At 52.3% G+C, this 11,433-nt stretch overlaps 4 protein-coding genes across 4 annotated transcripts; 2 read left to right on the top strand and 2 right to left on the bottom strand.

Annotated features, from left to right (window-relative positions):
• Nucleotides 1-382: 382 nt before the first annotated feature.
• On the bottom strand, nt 383-2,444 carry CSUI_009252 (duf298 domain-containing protein). The gene has a single exon (XM_068069368.1). It carries the CDS (start codon nt 1,571-1,573, stop codon nt 614-616), a length of 960 nt encoding a protein of 319 aa, XP_067918653.1. The 5' UTR covers nt 1,574-2,444; the 3' UTR covers nt 383-613.
• Nucleotides 2,445-2,476: 32 nt separating this feature from the next.
• CSUI_009253 (uncharacterized protein) lies at nt 2,477-3,020 on the top strand (the record flags this gene model as incomplete). The annotated part of the gene is made up of 1 exon (XM_068069369.1): nt 2,477-3,020. A coding segment is annotated over one exon (165 nt), but the record flags the coding sequence as incomplete, so codon positions are not given.
• Nucleotides 3,021-3,487: 467 nt separating this feature from the next.
• Nucleotides 3,488-8,799, top strand: CSUI_009254 (uncharacterized protein; the record flags this gene model as incomplete). Its single annotated transcript, XM_068069370.1, has 4 exons — nt 3,488-3,494; nt 3,684-5,850; nt 6,663-7,489; nt 7,970-8,799. 4 exons carry the CDS (start codon nt 3,488-3,490, stop codon nt 8,797-8,799), a joined length of 3,831 nt encoding a protein of 1,276 aa, XP_067918655.1.
• Nucleotides 8,800-10,578: 1,779 nt separating this feature from the next.
• On the bottom strand, nt 10,579-11,433 carry CSUI_009255 (uncharacterized protein). The gene has a single exon (XM_068069371.1). It carries the CDS (start codon nt 11,153-11,155, stop codon nt 10,922-10,924), a length of 234 nt encoding a protein of 77 aa, XP_067918656.1. The 5' UTR covers nt 11,156-11,433; the 3' UTR covers nt 10,579-10,921.

An 11,433-nucleotide genomic window follows, 5' to 3' on the forward strand; every position in this document is an offset into this window, starting at 1 on the left:
GGGGGGGCAAGAAAAATAACGAGCCTGCTGCTCTCCGCGCTCAAGTTTCCCAAGAGAGAAAGTCGTCAATATTGCCGGCGACTTCATTGCACAGCTTCCGCGAATTCCAGAGGACCCCACCTTCTTCATGCTCACCAACGTCTCGTTCGGCGCCGGAAGAGAAGCTACATCTCATCCCAAAGAAGCCTACTATGTTGGCGGGCGTCCATGCGCTCGCCTCCCAGATCGCGACCGTAGTGTGAACTCCCGCTTTACACCATTCGCGACAACTCTTTCAATTGCAGTGGCCTCCAAGTGACAAAAGAAAGAAAGTGTCTTTACTTGTAGCGTGACCTGGAGTTAAAGACTACGCCTGTGCCTCAGAGCCTCGTGGTGGGCTCGTGGGCCTGTCTTTCACTGTAAAGCGGGACAACGACAGCCACAGGTTGCACGCGTCGTAACTAATTCGAAACCCTTTCCTTCTATGGAAGGACTACAAGCGGCACATTTCGCAGAACCACATGCTGTTCCATAACAGAAGGCTAGTTGCCAACTCTCCCTTTGTCAAAAAAAGACCCAGAATCAGCGTCCACGTACACACAAATCATGCCTTCTTCCCTCCAGAAACACCTCCTCACGCACCCTGCTTTTGTCCTGCCCTTCTTTGTCTCGCCCACTCCACAAACTCATCGATCACCAGAGGCCAAGCACCATCTTCATCGTAATCGTCTAAGTTTGTGGATTTCCCCTGAGACTGCATGAAATCAAAAAGCATGAGCCACGAGTCTCTAGATAACATACTCACTCGTTTTTGGTAGACCTCCTCGATAAACGTAATCCACTCGTCCATCAGAGGAAAGTCATCTGCCGACAGAAGTAATCTCCAGTACGCTACGCACAGGTCAATAGGCAGCGACTTCTGTCCTATGTCAAGCGAATATGTAAAGGCGAATGCGTAAACTTGACGGGCAAAGCCTTTGTCTGATGTCAAAGTCTCACGCAACCGGGGTACTGCTTCTCGGAGTTCCTGGACTGTGCTGACACCTGCGCGGTCCATGCCCCGGCAGAACTCTTCTTTCGTAATACGGCCTTGCTCAGCACACTGACAGAGAAACGCGAATATAAGGAAAAAAATGTCATCTAGTCCGACAGAGAGATCTTGAGCCAGTCGTTCAAGGCCTTCGAGCTGCACTACGTCTGCCCCTCCACCAGCATGGTCGGGGGAAGGCGAGGACCCGACCTCTTGTTGAGCTCCAGTCCCTGTGGGGTGTACGTACACCTGAAAGGTTTCGGCGATCTGACGCTGTCGCTCGGCCGCTCGGGCTTTTGCAGCAGCTTGTCCTTTGCTAGACAAGCTAGAGTGGGAGGATGACTCGAAGGAAGTCCCGCCTCCGTGGAACTGCTGTATAGCTCGCTGCTCTCGCGGAGGCAGAGAGAAGTAAGCGTCCAAAGCCCGACTGAGATCGAAGCTGTGCCTCCTGAGAAACTCTGCTGCCCCAGTACGGTTTGTGAATCCTGTTACGGAGAGAAATGAGTCTACAAGACTCTGCTGCACCACGGACGGCGGATGACTGCTGCATCCCCGGCTCGCCATCGCTTCTACAAAAAGATCCCACAGCGTCTGTACCTCGGCTGGCGCTTACACCTGGAATGACTGTACGCGCTCGGGGACGAAGGTGAGGAGCACCCGGAACCCGGGCGAGCTTCAAGTGCAACGGCCTTGGATAGCCCTCACCAAGACGGAGTCGGTGCAGCTACCGGTCCCATTTCCGCTCCGGGGGGCCAACAATCGATAAATGACCTGCGTGCCTGGACGTGTGCAGAATTACTTCTCCACCTGTCTATGTCACTGCCCACTGGTACCTGACACTGCCTGAAGAAGCAGTGCATCAGCTCAGTCAGACACCGTCCTTGGCCGTTGAACAAAAGCCCTCCTTTCAGCAAAACCTGAAAGCATTGTTGTAAGATAACGGTTAGGCAGAAACCAGCTCGAATGACACTTGCGCGCAGAGCTGTCAGACTGAGACCGCCGCGACACACACAGTAGTGAACTCTTGATCAGCGTCTTCTGGGAACCTCTCTGGCGCGGCAGTGCCAAGCGTCGCCATTGACAGTTTGAGAAGGAAAAAGGCACACAAGAAAGTGAGTAGGCACGTCTAAACGACTTCGAGCAAACGATCTGTTGCAATAATTGTACCTCCTGGAGCTTCTGCACGTCCCAGTCCCGGCCTCAGTACGTCTGATAAAAGTGTCCCCTCTGCCCACGACAGCGACTCGTTGGCTGAACCAACTTCGGGAAAAATACGGCTAGCGCTTACCCGAAGTGCTTTTTCTGACTTTCTGCAGCACTGGAGACTGCAAGCTGGTCTACTTGAGAGCATGCACGAAACCGGTTCCCTGGTTGCATGCCTTCAGTTCCCCTTAGCAGCCCGCCCAGATGTGAAACCCGTCTGTTACGAGGCATATCGTCAGACAGGACTCAAAAGAACATGTTGCAAATGGAATTGCCTTCGCTGTGGACCGTCTAACCTTTTTTGTATTTCATCAATGCAGAAAGAGCTACTATTGCCGCTGTTTTCACGTTTGTTGCCGAGAAGAGGTTCCTTGCCACAATTCACAAAGTGAAAGCAGCACCACCTCGAGTCGGGGGACGGTTCGCTGACGGTGTCTTCGGTCCGAGGAAGAGGAATGGGCTTGAGGATCCAGCCAACAAACTACTAATGGTTTTTTTACTGGGAAACGTTTTACGGGGGTGAGGGGTTTGTAACGAACTGGTTGGCCCCCTGGAACTTAGGTGCCTCCGTACTAGGCAGGGATCAAGTAACGAAAGCAAACTGCCTAAATCTGGAAAAGCAGACTTTCCAAGCTGTAGAACCTCAGGTGCTCGAGTGGCACGACGGCGATCGACGGAACAATTGATGGATGCAGGCCTCGCGTTTGCGGAGCGCGGCTGCCGGGAGTTTAAGAGTGGTACAGTTTCGTGGAAAATTCTCTAAGAATGTCAGCGAGACAGCCCAGCTGAACCAACTTCGGTATACGTCTGCTCTAGCTTTTGAAGCCGTGCCAGAGCTTTCCTTGTCGGCAGAATGCTTGGCGTGATTCTCGTAATCTAATGGCCGCAGCAGGAGCACCCGCGTAACTGTTGGACAAACGCGAGTCGCGATGCGTAGTACAGTCAGTAAGAAACGCAGGATTGAACTGTTCGAGAGAGCGGACGATGTCCTGCCAAAGCGTGAGACAAGCACACCCGTGCCACGACAACGGTATAGGGAGGAGGTCTCAGTTCTAGTACGCACGCGTAGTAGTGCAGAGGTGCTCTTCCAGATGCTTCGAAAAGGAGCCCAGTCGAAACCCCCCTTGCTCCCGAAGAATGACTAGACGGCGTTATCCGAGGCTGAGCAAAGCTCGGAGTGCCCTGATGAAACCGTCATGCTGGCCTTCGGCACTCGTAAGAGAATCTCAAATCCTTCACAGTGAGGAGGACAGTGGATACAACGGAGAGGCCCCCATGCAAGGTATGCATAAAAAGTGCAGGGAACAGCAAGGTCATAATGAAGCAAAAGGCAATGCGGCTGCAGAAACGGAGATATTCCTCTGTTCAGCAATGCTGCCGCCATCCTCCTCCCCACCTGGCGCCGCAAGTACAGGACGAGAGAGCTACTCACAGCCAGCAGATCCTCACTGTGTAAGAGTTGCCTTTCCAGGTTACTTGGGAGAGAGTGTCAATAGCGGTATCTCTTCTTGTAAATGGGAAAAAAATCGACGGAGGAAGCACCCTTTCAGTAGGGCCCTTACATTGACGCTGCTGGTGGTATTCTTAGCACGGTGCTGTTGGATGTGGGGTGATCTGGTCTTCCCGTTTTCATCAAACCGCCATAATGCGTCCAAGACGGAAGTTTTCTCGCCGGCGAAACTCCCCACCTTTGGTAGCTTGGAAATTGTTGGGACTGCGGAAGCGTTTGAGTACGTGACTGTTGAGTGGCTCAACCACAGGCTGCATGAGGGGCTCAGTAGACAGCACTTTCTTTGGGTCGGTGAGAAGCCCGTTTACAGACGCAGGTTTGTAAACGAATACGATATGCCGGAGGACACTAATCCAAAAGAATTTTACGCCTATGAGCCCTTGCTTACAGCAGTGTCCCCCGACGGCCACATAACTGCCATTCTGAGTCACCATTGTCCAAGGCAAGACCGTTTGGAAGAAGAGAACATGGAAGAAGAAGGCCGGCCGGTTTCAGAGATTAAACCCCGGGACTACAGGTGCACTGTACATGTCCAGGTGTACAAGAACGCGCCTTTCACTTTCTACTTCAGATGGGAGTTTCTTCTGCCTGGCGCCGATATGCGTATTATTGGTTTCTCCCTCCAGGGAAGCCTGAAAGGAGGCGTTCCGGCTTATCACATTACTTTCCTTGGGTGGCACCGCTTGGAGCAAACAGACACCGTCTGCACATGTACATCCAGAGAGCCCTTCTGCGCGCAGGTGATTACGTCATCTAGTGAGTGCTACAAGTGGAACTACAACACCGAGCCTGGGCATCAATTCAAATGGCCGACCAACTTTCCCCTTTGCGTGTATGGGAGCCAGCCACAATGTCGCAACTTGATCTGCAACACGTCATGCCACACTCTAAACCTTACGGGGGGTGTATGGAAGTGCTCTGGTGAAAGCGGAGAGTGCTATAGCCCTCCGATGATTCCAGGCATTCCTCAGGGTCGCGTTGGGGTCGCCAGTGTCGAACTGGTTACAGCCACGGGAACAGTGGATCTCTCGGGGAAATTCAGTTCTCAGAAAGAAGCGCCAAGGAGCCTTATCGCTCTGTATCCCGACAATCCGTTCGTGAATCGGATTTCCACAGACGTGTGCGAGGACAAGGAGACGTCAGCGCGCCATAGAGCATTTGTCAAACTTGATGTGGCCAGCGACGCTCATGCCCAGCTGGCCGGCCAGACAGTATCCCGCGTCGTTCGCACGTGCTATGTGGGGGAATTATCGACAACAGCACCCTTCAAACTCATCAACACCAGCCTGCCGGAAAACACGTGTGGCGGGTGCGAGGCGCTGGGAGTCTGGACCTCGCAAGCTTGTGAGGAAGTGTACGTGTGGTGTGTACAGTCGTACGGATCAAGAACTCCTGGACTCTATATTGATTTAGGTAGATCAGCCCCTGGCTTTCTCTTTCTTAGCACCAGGGATCTGGCTGGTTATGAGACCACGGTGGGAGGAGACGTCCGCTTCGCCAATCTGCGCAACGCCGAAGTTTTCCCGGGTGCAGAAGCCAAAACTATAGGCTTGCGCTTCGACGTGATCTACGTCTTGGACTTCTTCACTCCATCTGAGCATTTCCGCTGGGGCCCAGTAGCCATGTCCGAGCTTCGAGTGGTCCGGGGGCATGCTCGGTTGGGGGAAAAGAACTTGGCAGAGGTACTTAGAAAGGAGTACAGGATATGGTCACATCAGACTATTCGCCGAGCCTGGGCACCAGAACTGCTGAACGTACAGGCATTCAAGCAATCGGAAAAGATTACCATCGCATTTGATAATGCTCTGGAGGGCACAACCTCGCTGTTCACGTACGACCAAGAGCAATCCCTAACCGTTACCTCTTTTGATACTGTCATCGGGCCGACCGGAGCCAACGCTCTCGGTAGCCGATCGTACGGGAACAGCTGGCGGCGCCCGTACCTCTTTGACAAGGTGAAAGCACATCCAGGCTTGGCGCTTCGCTTGGGGCAGATGGTTCCGTTGGAAAATGAAGTAACTGGTGGGGGCATATGGACTGGTCCCCTATTCACAACTGCCGAGGCGAAGAAACCTGCCAGTGCGTTGCTTATGACTGCGGTCCTTGCCGAGGTTTGCAAGCAAGCCAGGTAAGTATGGCGACATCACGTACACGGGCCCGAGAGAAAAAACTCGTCCTTCGAGGACTGGCAGTTGTGCACTCCTTAGCTCGCATGAATCTGCACACTAAAGGCAACCTGAACAGGCACCCCTGTGATCAAGTGAATCCTGACAGCTCAAGTCAGTCATTGCCATAGTAACACATGGCCTGCCGACTCCAAGTGACTTCGCCTCGCCGTGAGCTTTACAGCGGGTACTTACCATACCATCGAAAGCCACATTTTTGACTGGTTCCTCCCCGTAACCGGCCGGAGACCTGAATGCTAGCAGCAGTTCACTCGTGCCCCTCAGAGCTACTCCATTCTTACGCGTAGTAGGTGGCGCTGTGTTGCTGGGACCTCGTTGTATCACGTACCTTGTTTACTTCCACTTGTTAGTCCGGCCCTTGGAACTCCCTGTCCCGAGACGCTTGGCGAACTGCCCGGGAAGCTGTCGTGTCCTGCCTCTCAGAAATGAGAATTCAGAACCTGAATTCTGCAGTAGAGGAAACGGCTCCAGATGAAGGGCCAAGTGAAGAAATGAAGTAACACTTGAAGTTTAGTGCATGATTCTATGGGAATCAGCCTTGAGGGTAATTTGCAAACGGGCTACGAGAACAATCAATGACGTGTCGGGGGGTTGCAAGGGCACAAGGAACTACCACAAGTGAGCAACCCGAAAAGTTCGGAATTGTGAGGGGTTTGTAACGGTTGTTGGGATGCCACTAGGCTATGGGGCGCCTTCATAGTCCCCGTACTGAGCCCTACTGCCGTCATGACTCATTCCCTGTACCCATGTGCAGATTCTCGCCCTCTACGGCCAGGGCTTCGTGCCTGGAAGTCTGTCATAAGGGCGTAACGTTCGAACTGGAAGTTGGGGAAGAACAAGCAGCCGACCCAGAGTGCGATTCACTCGGACCCAGCGGACAACTTGCTGTTTTTCCGTGCTCTGGTGATCGCTGTTCGTACGTCAGTTTCCGGCGTCCGCAGTTACCATCCGGACCCTACGACGCAGCAGTGTTAACCGCGGCTGTGGACCGCAATATCGTCACTGCCGGCCCGACGTTCGAAGGAAATGCCACCTCGAGTGCCACATTCCATTTTGAAGGAGTCGCTGATGTCTGGGAAATCCTCATCATCTTCGAGAGGCGCGTCACTCAGCGTGCGGCCGACCTTTATATAGTCTTCTATCATAAGGACTCGAAAGAAGCTGTCCGGTTGAAAGGCAGTCTGGGAGGGGAGCTTCCCGTCCCATTAGTGGAAGGGCGCCAGAGAGGACTGCACGAAGCTAAGAGCGGGGCGATATACAGGTGGAGCGATATGGACCTTAGAGGGATTACGGCGGTCTCAGTTCGATACAGACCAGTGGAGGGTGTCCCAGCTACCGTCAGAGAGATTCAGATCAAGGGTAGATCTCAGCGGTGCCCTCCACATGGTTTCTTCGCTCCGGCCGACTGCGAACAGATGGAAGTCTCTGTGAAGAAGCTGACTGATCTCGATTGCCAAGGAGATTGGGGGGAGTGGTCCATGTGCGACCATACATGTCGCAGGACTCGTTTCTTTACTATGAGGAGAGAGGCTCTACCGGGCGGGGTGCCCTGCGTCCTTTTCGAAAAAACGCCTTGCAGTGGTAGGTAGAATTGTTTTAGTCAAATGCTGCACTCTTTCTGCGGGTCGTCTGCTGGGTTCAAACACCTAAGAATTTCAGACACTCATGGACGCTACCCATTGCAAACTGACTACGAGTCAGGCGGTCCTCTAGTCCCTGTCTTCCACTGTGGCAGGTCGCCAGAAGAGACCGGCACCTGCTTTCTCAGAGAGACACGAGCGGTACAAATTTCTGTATTCTTTTCTCGCGACGCCCGCACTTTCTGCGCTGGGACCCTGGTGCCGACGACTACTTGCCATGCCGTAGACCGCGAGAGGTTACGAGAAAGCTTCCAGAATCCACCCAGGAAGGGTTGTCCCAAGAGAGCTTTCAGCGTCCGGAAACCCTCCTTCCGGAGGGAACGGCAGGAGCCGGAGAGAGAGTTTCCAAGCGAGTTGTCTCCCTTTCAACTCGGGCTGCGGCACACCAGCTAATACTTATGCCATGTGTAACTGCTCGTAGGGCCTCCATTCTGCGATACGCGGCATCTCCAGAAAAGCGGCGCAACCTCTGGTCTCTCGGAGGACATTCTACAACCAAGTAAAAAACGCGATTGTAGGATACAACAGGGAGAATGGTCAGATTGCTCAAACTGCAGACAGATTAGGTACACCCATGTTCTCATGGAAGCTGCTTTGGATGGAGCACCTTGTCCCACAGAACGCGCCGAGACTCGCTTCTGCAACTTCGCCTGCGAAAGTCAGTTTGAACCGCAGGTTTCAACCCAGGCTCCCTTCACCACTCGTTCCCAAGTACGACCCTCAACCAGAACGACACAAACCTTCACTCGAACGACCGCTACCACGGCTCCCCCTGTGTTGATTGCTGGACTACCTTGGTACTACGTGGTGGGCCTCATCGCCACAAATGTGGGCGTACTGCTTCTTATCATCACACTCACATGCTGTCTCATGCGGCGGCGGCACCAACGCCTTTATCAGCAGCTAATCCAGCAAGCCGAGCGCGAACTTGGAGCTGCAGAGCACGAGGCGGCAGAAGCTGAGAAGGAAGCACAGGCGGCTGTCGCAGCTGCTGCTGCTGCTGCCGTGACGGATCCTGGGAAAGAAGCAGCCGAGAACCTGCCACCTTCAGGCACAACTGCCGGTGATGGGCGGCAGCTACCCTCGGCAGAAGAGGTTGTGAATACGTCCCCTGAATCTCTGTTGCGGCCTTTGAAGAAAAGACGTGGGCGTAAGAGCCGTCAGCAACAGAGAAAATCTGATCCTCAGCATTTCATCGGCCAGCTGAGCGCGCCCCGGTCAAAAGAAGATATGTTTGAACCGGAACCTTGAAAACGTACCCCTGCTTGACACGTATCTTCAGCCCACCTGAAACGGAAGCGTTTTTCTTTCTCGGCTAGACTATACACAGGCTCAATATCACGCGAAGAAGAGGCAAAAGCTAGACCTCGTGTCGTGCCGCTTCGATCGGGTCGGAACGTCGGGTGTGCTCCGCTGGTGTCGCTCTTCGTGTTGGAGGGTTGCGTGCACAAAAAGTGTAGCACCTTTGGAGAAAAGTAAGCCCTCGGTAGAGTGCTTAGAGATGCCCCGCTTGCCAGAGCCGCCCTGTGGACGCTGGCGAGGACACGCATGGTGACGTCGTTATCATCCCCAAAGAAGTTGCCGCAGCTGCTCCGGGGTACCGATTTATTCAGATCTGCCTCCGGCCCTTCACTTAGACCTTTACTCTTTTACCTAAGCAACAGCATGCACATAGTTGTTAGATGGTGACCTGATTCTAGTGGCTTGTAAGCTCTCCTAGATTTCGTGTTAGGTGGTTCGCTCCCCGCTTTGTTTCTTGTCGGTTCACATCTAACTGGAAGGGGCATGGGATGGTGCTCATAGCTCACACCTTCCAGACAGATTGAGGCCCACCCAGCAACAGAAAGAATGATGCGACTGCGATTTTGACCTCTATCCGCCGGGGATTATCCAAGGCGCTTGGGCGCTTCCATAGCAGTTACATGAAATATGTCCGGCGTGTTTACATGGATATCCCTGTAAAGGTGCGACTGACGGAGCGGGGAGACGGACGGTGGAAAGCCCTGCCAGGTAGATAAAAACGGTACCGATGGTTGGCTTGCGGTAGAAAATCACGCGACGTAGAACGTGAAGTCAGAACGGGCCTCGAGAAAGTAATCATGTACAGGTAGAGTTTATTCGCTCTTAAGACTGACCAGAAGAGGACGAGAAGGTAAGGGCAAGTCTCCTTGCTTCTACGGGGTATTCTATTCTAGAGTCTGTACCACACACAACACCAACCTTGTGCTGAGATGACCTCAGACTGTTCAGAACAAGTAAAAGACAGAGATATGCCATAGTCAAACTCTTTCGAGGGTCGAGCCAGACTCAGTAATCTTGTCTAAGACTTTTGACAGTTGTTGCTTCTCCGCTCTCCTTCATTGAAATGACACTTGCACACATGATGTATAGGCGCTGTCCGGCAACCCGTTGACGTGTAAGACAGGAAAGTTCTAGGTATCATGAGCTTGGCTTCTGTTACAACATGCTTGCGGGGCTGCTTGGCTCTCTTTTCGACTCGAAAGTAGTCCACCCCCTTAACAGCTGCATCGATTACACGAGTTCCACACATGCCGCTGCTCTAAATACAGTCGCCTCTCTAGAAAGAACTGAATATCTTGACTGACACCTCAACAAGGTAAATGTTCAGCTATTCGGGAAGAAACAGTCTCTCTCTCTCATGGGCTTTCAAACTGACCATGTAAGCTTCCGAGCCTTACGACAGCATGAGGTGCCAGTAGTGGTCATGCCAATCCTGAGCACACCGTCCCTTTAAAATAGCGGTGAAGACCTTTGCTCAAAAAAGACATCTTTCCAGTACTAGTAATGCGTGCTCTTCCTAGCATGAGAAAGACTAAGTCCACGTAGCAAACGCGGTAACAAAGTCAGCTGTCGAAAATGTTTCTTTTCATGAGCGCGCGCGCGATTCTCAGAGCATCCTCATCTCTTCGAGCCATGTGAGATCACTAGAAGAGGAACGAAAGACCTCAGTGTGTCCTTTCCAAGAAACCTCTCAGCCCGCATGTTATATTCACCGTTGGCGTGACAAACATAGAAAAACGATGCTTGCGTCTTCACGTGTCCAGTGTGTGGGGGATGACGGGTATAACGACAGAAGCACCCGAATCATCCCGGAACAGAACAGGAGAATGAACAGCGGGAAAAGACACAATGTCCTTGTTTCGTGATCACAAAGAAAAGCAGTGTCCGACTTCAATGAAGTCGCCTGTAGGAATTCACATCTTTCCAACTCTCTACTTTCACACTCTCACGTCTCTCGCGCTCACACTCTTTCCCGGTCTCCGACCAACAATAAGTGTGGCACCTGTCTATCTTCCTACGCCAAGCCCGGGATGTCAGGTCCTTCAGGTGTACCGACACCCGAAGAAGAATATCAGGTCAAACCATCATAACCCAGGGAAGGGGAAAAATAGAGAGATCTACAAAGAAACTTATACGTCCGGCTGAAAAGACAAAGAACAGGAGAAGAAGAAGCATATTCTTTTTCTGTCCGTTCAAAAGCACAGGAGGAGTGCGTCATAAGCACCATCCCTTTCACGATTCGTGAAGGACATAGAATATCACGGTTAGATAGCAACAAGAGACATACCCAATCAGAGAAAAACATTCTCAAATCCTTTCACATTACCGAATATCTCCTCCCCCTCTCTTGTTCTTTTTCTCCTGAATCTATGTCAGCCTGGAGAAAAGTGTTCCAAGGCACCCTGACGAAAATCATTCCTAGCCCCTATGACTGATGAGAGTCTTCTTCACAAATACACACACATAGGTCTATTCTCTCTCTTAACAGACACACTCCCTGTCCATGAATGATCAGACAGAGACGACCTCTCTTTTTTTCTCCCTTCACTATCCTCGACAAACCTTCTTTCTTTCTTTCTTTCT

Source organism: Cystoisospora suis (genome assembly GCF_002600585.1).
Source record: "Cystoisospora suis strain Wien I chromosome Unknown contig_5473, whole genome shotgun sequence".
Taxonomy (NCBI): Eukaryota; Apicomplexa; class Conoidasida; order Eucoccidiorida; family Sarcocystidae; genus Cystoisospora; species Cystoisospora suis.

Excerpts from the sequence above, each read along its gene's own strand:
- CSUI_009252 (XM_068069368.1), bottom strand. The coding sequence starts at position 1,573 with ATGGCGAGCCGGGGATGCAGCAGTCATCCGCCGTCCGTGGTGCAGCAG.
- CSUI_009255 (XM_068069371.1), bottom strand. The coding sequence starts at position 11,155 with ATGTTTTTCTCTGATTGGGTATGTCTCTTGTTGCTATCTAACCGTGAT.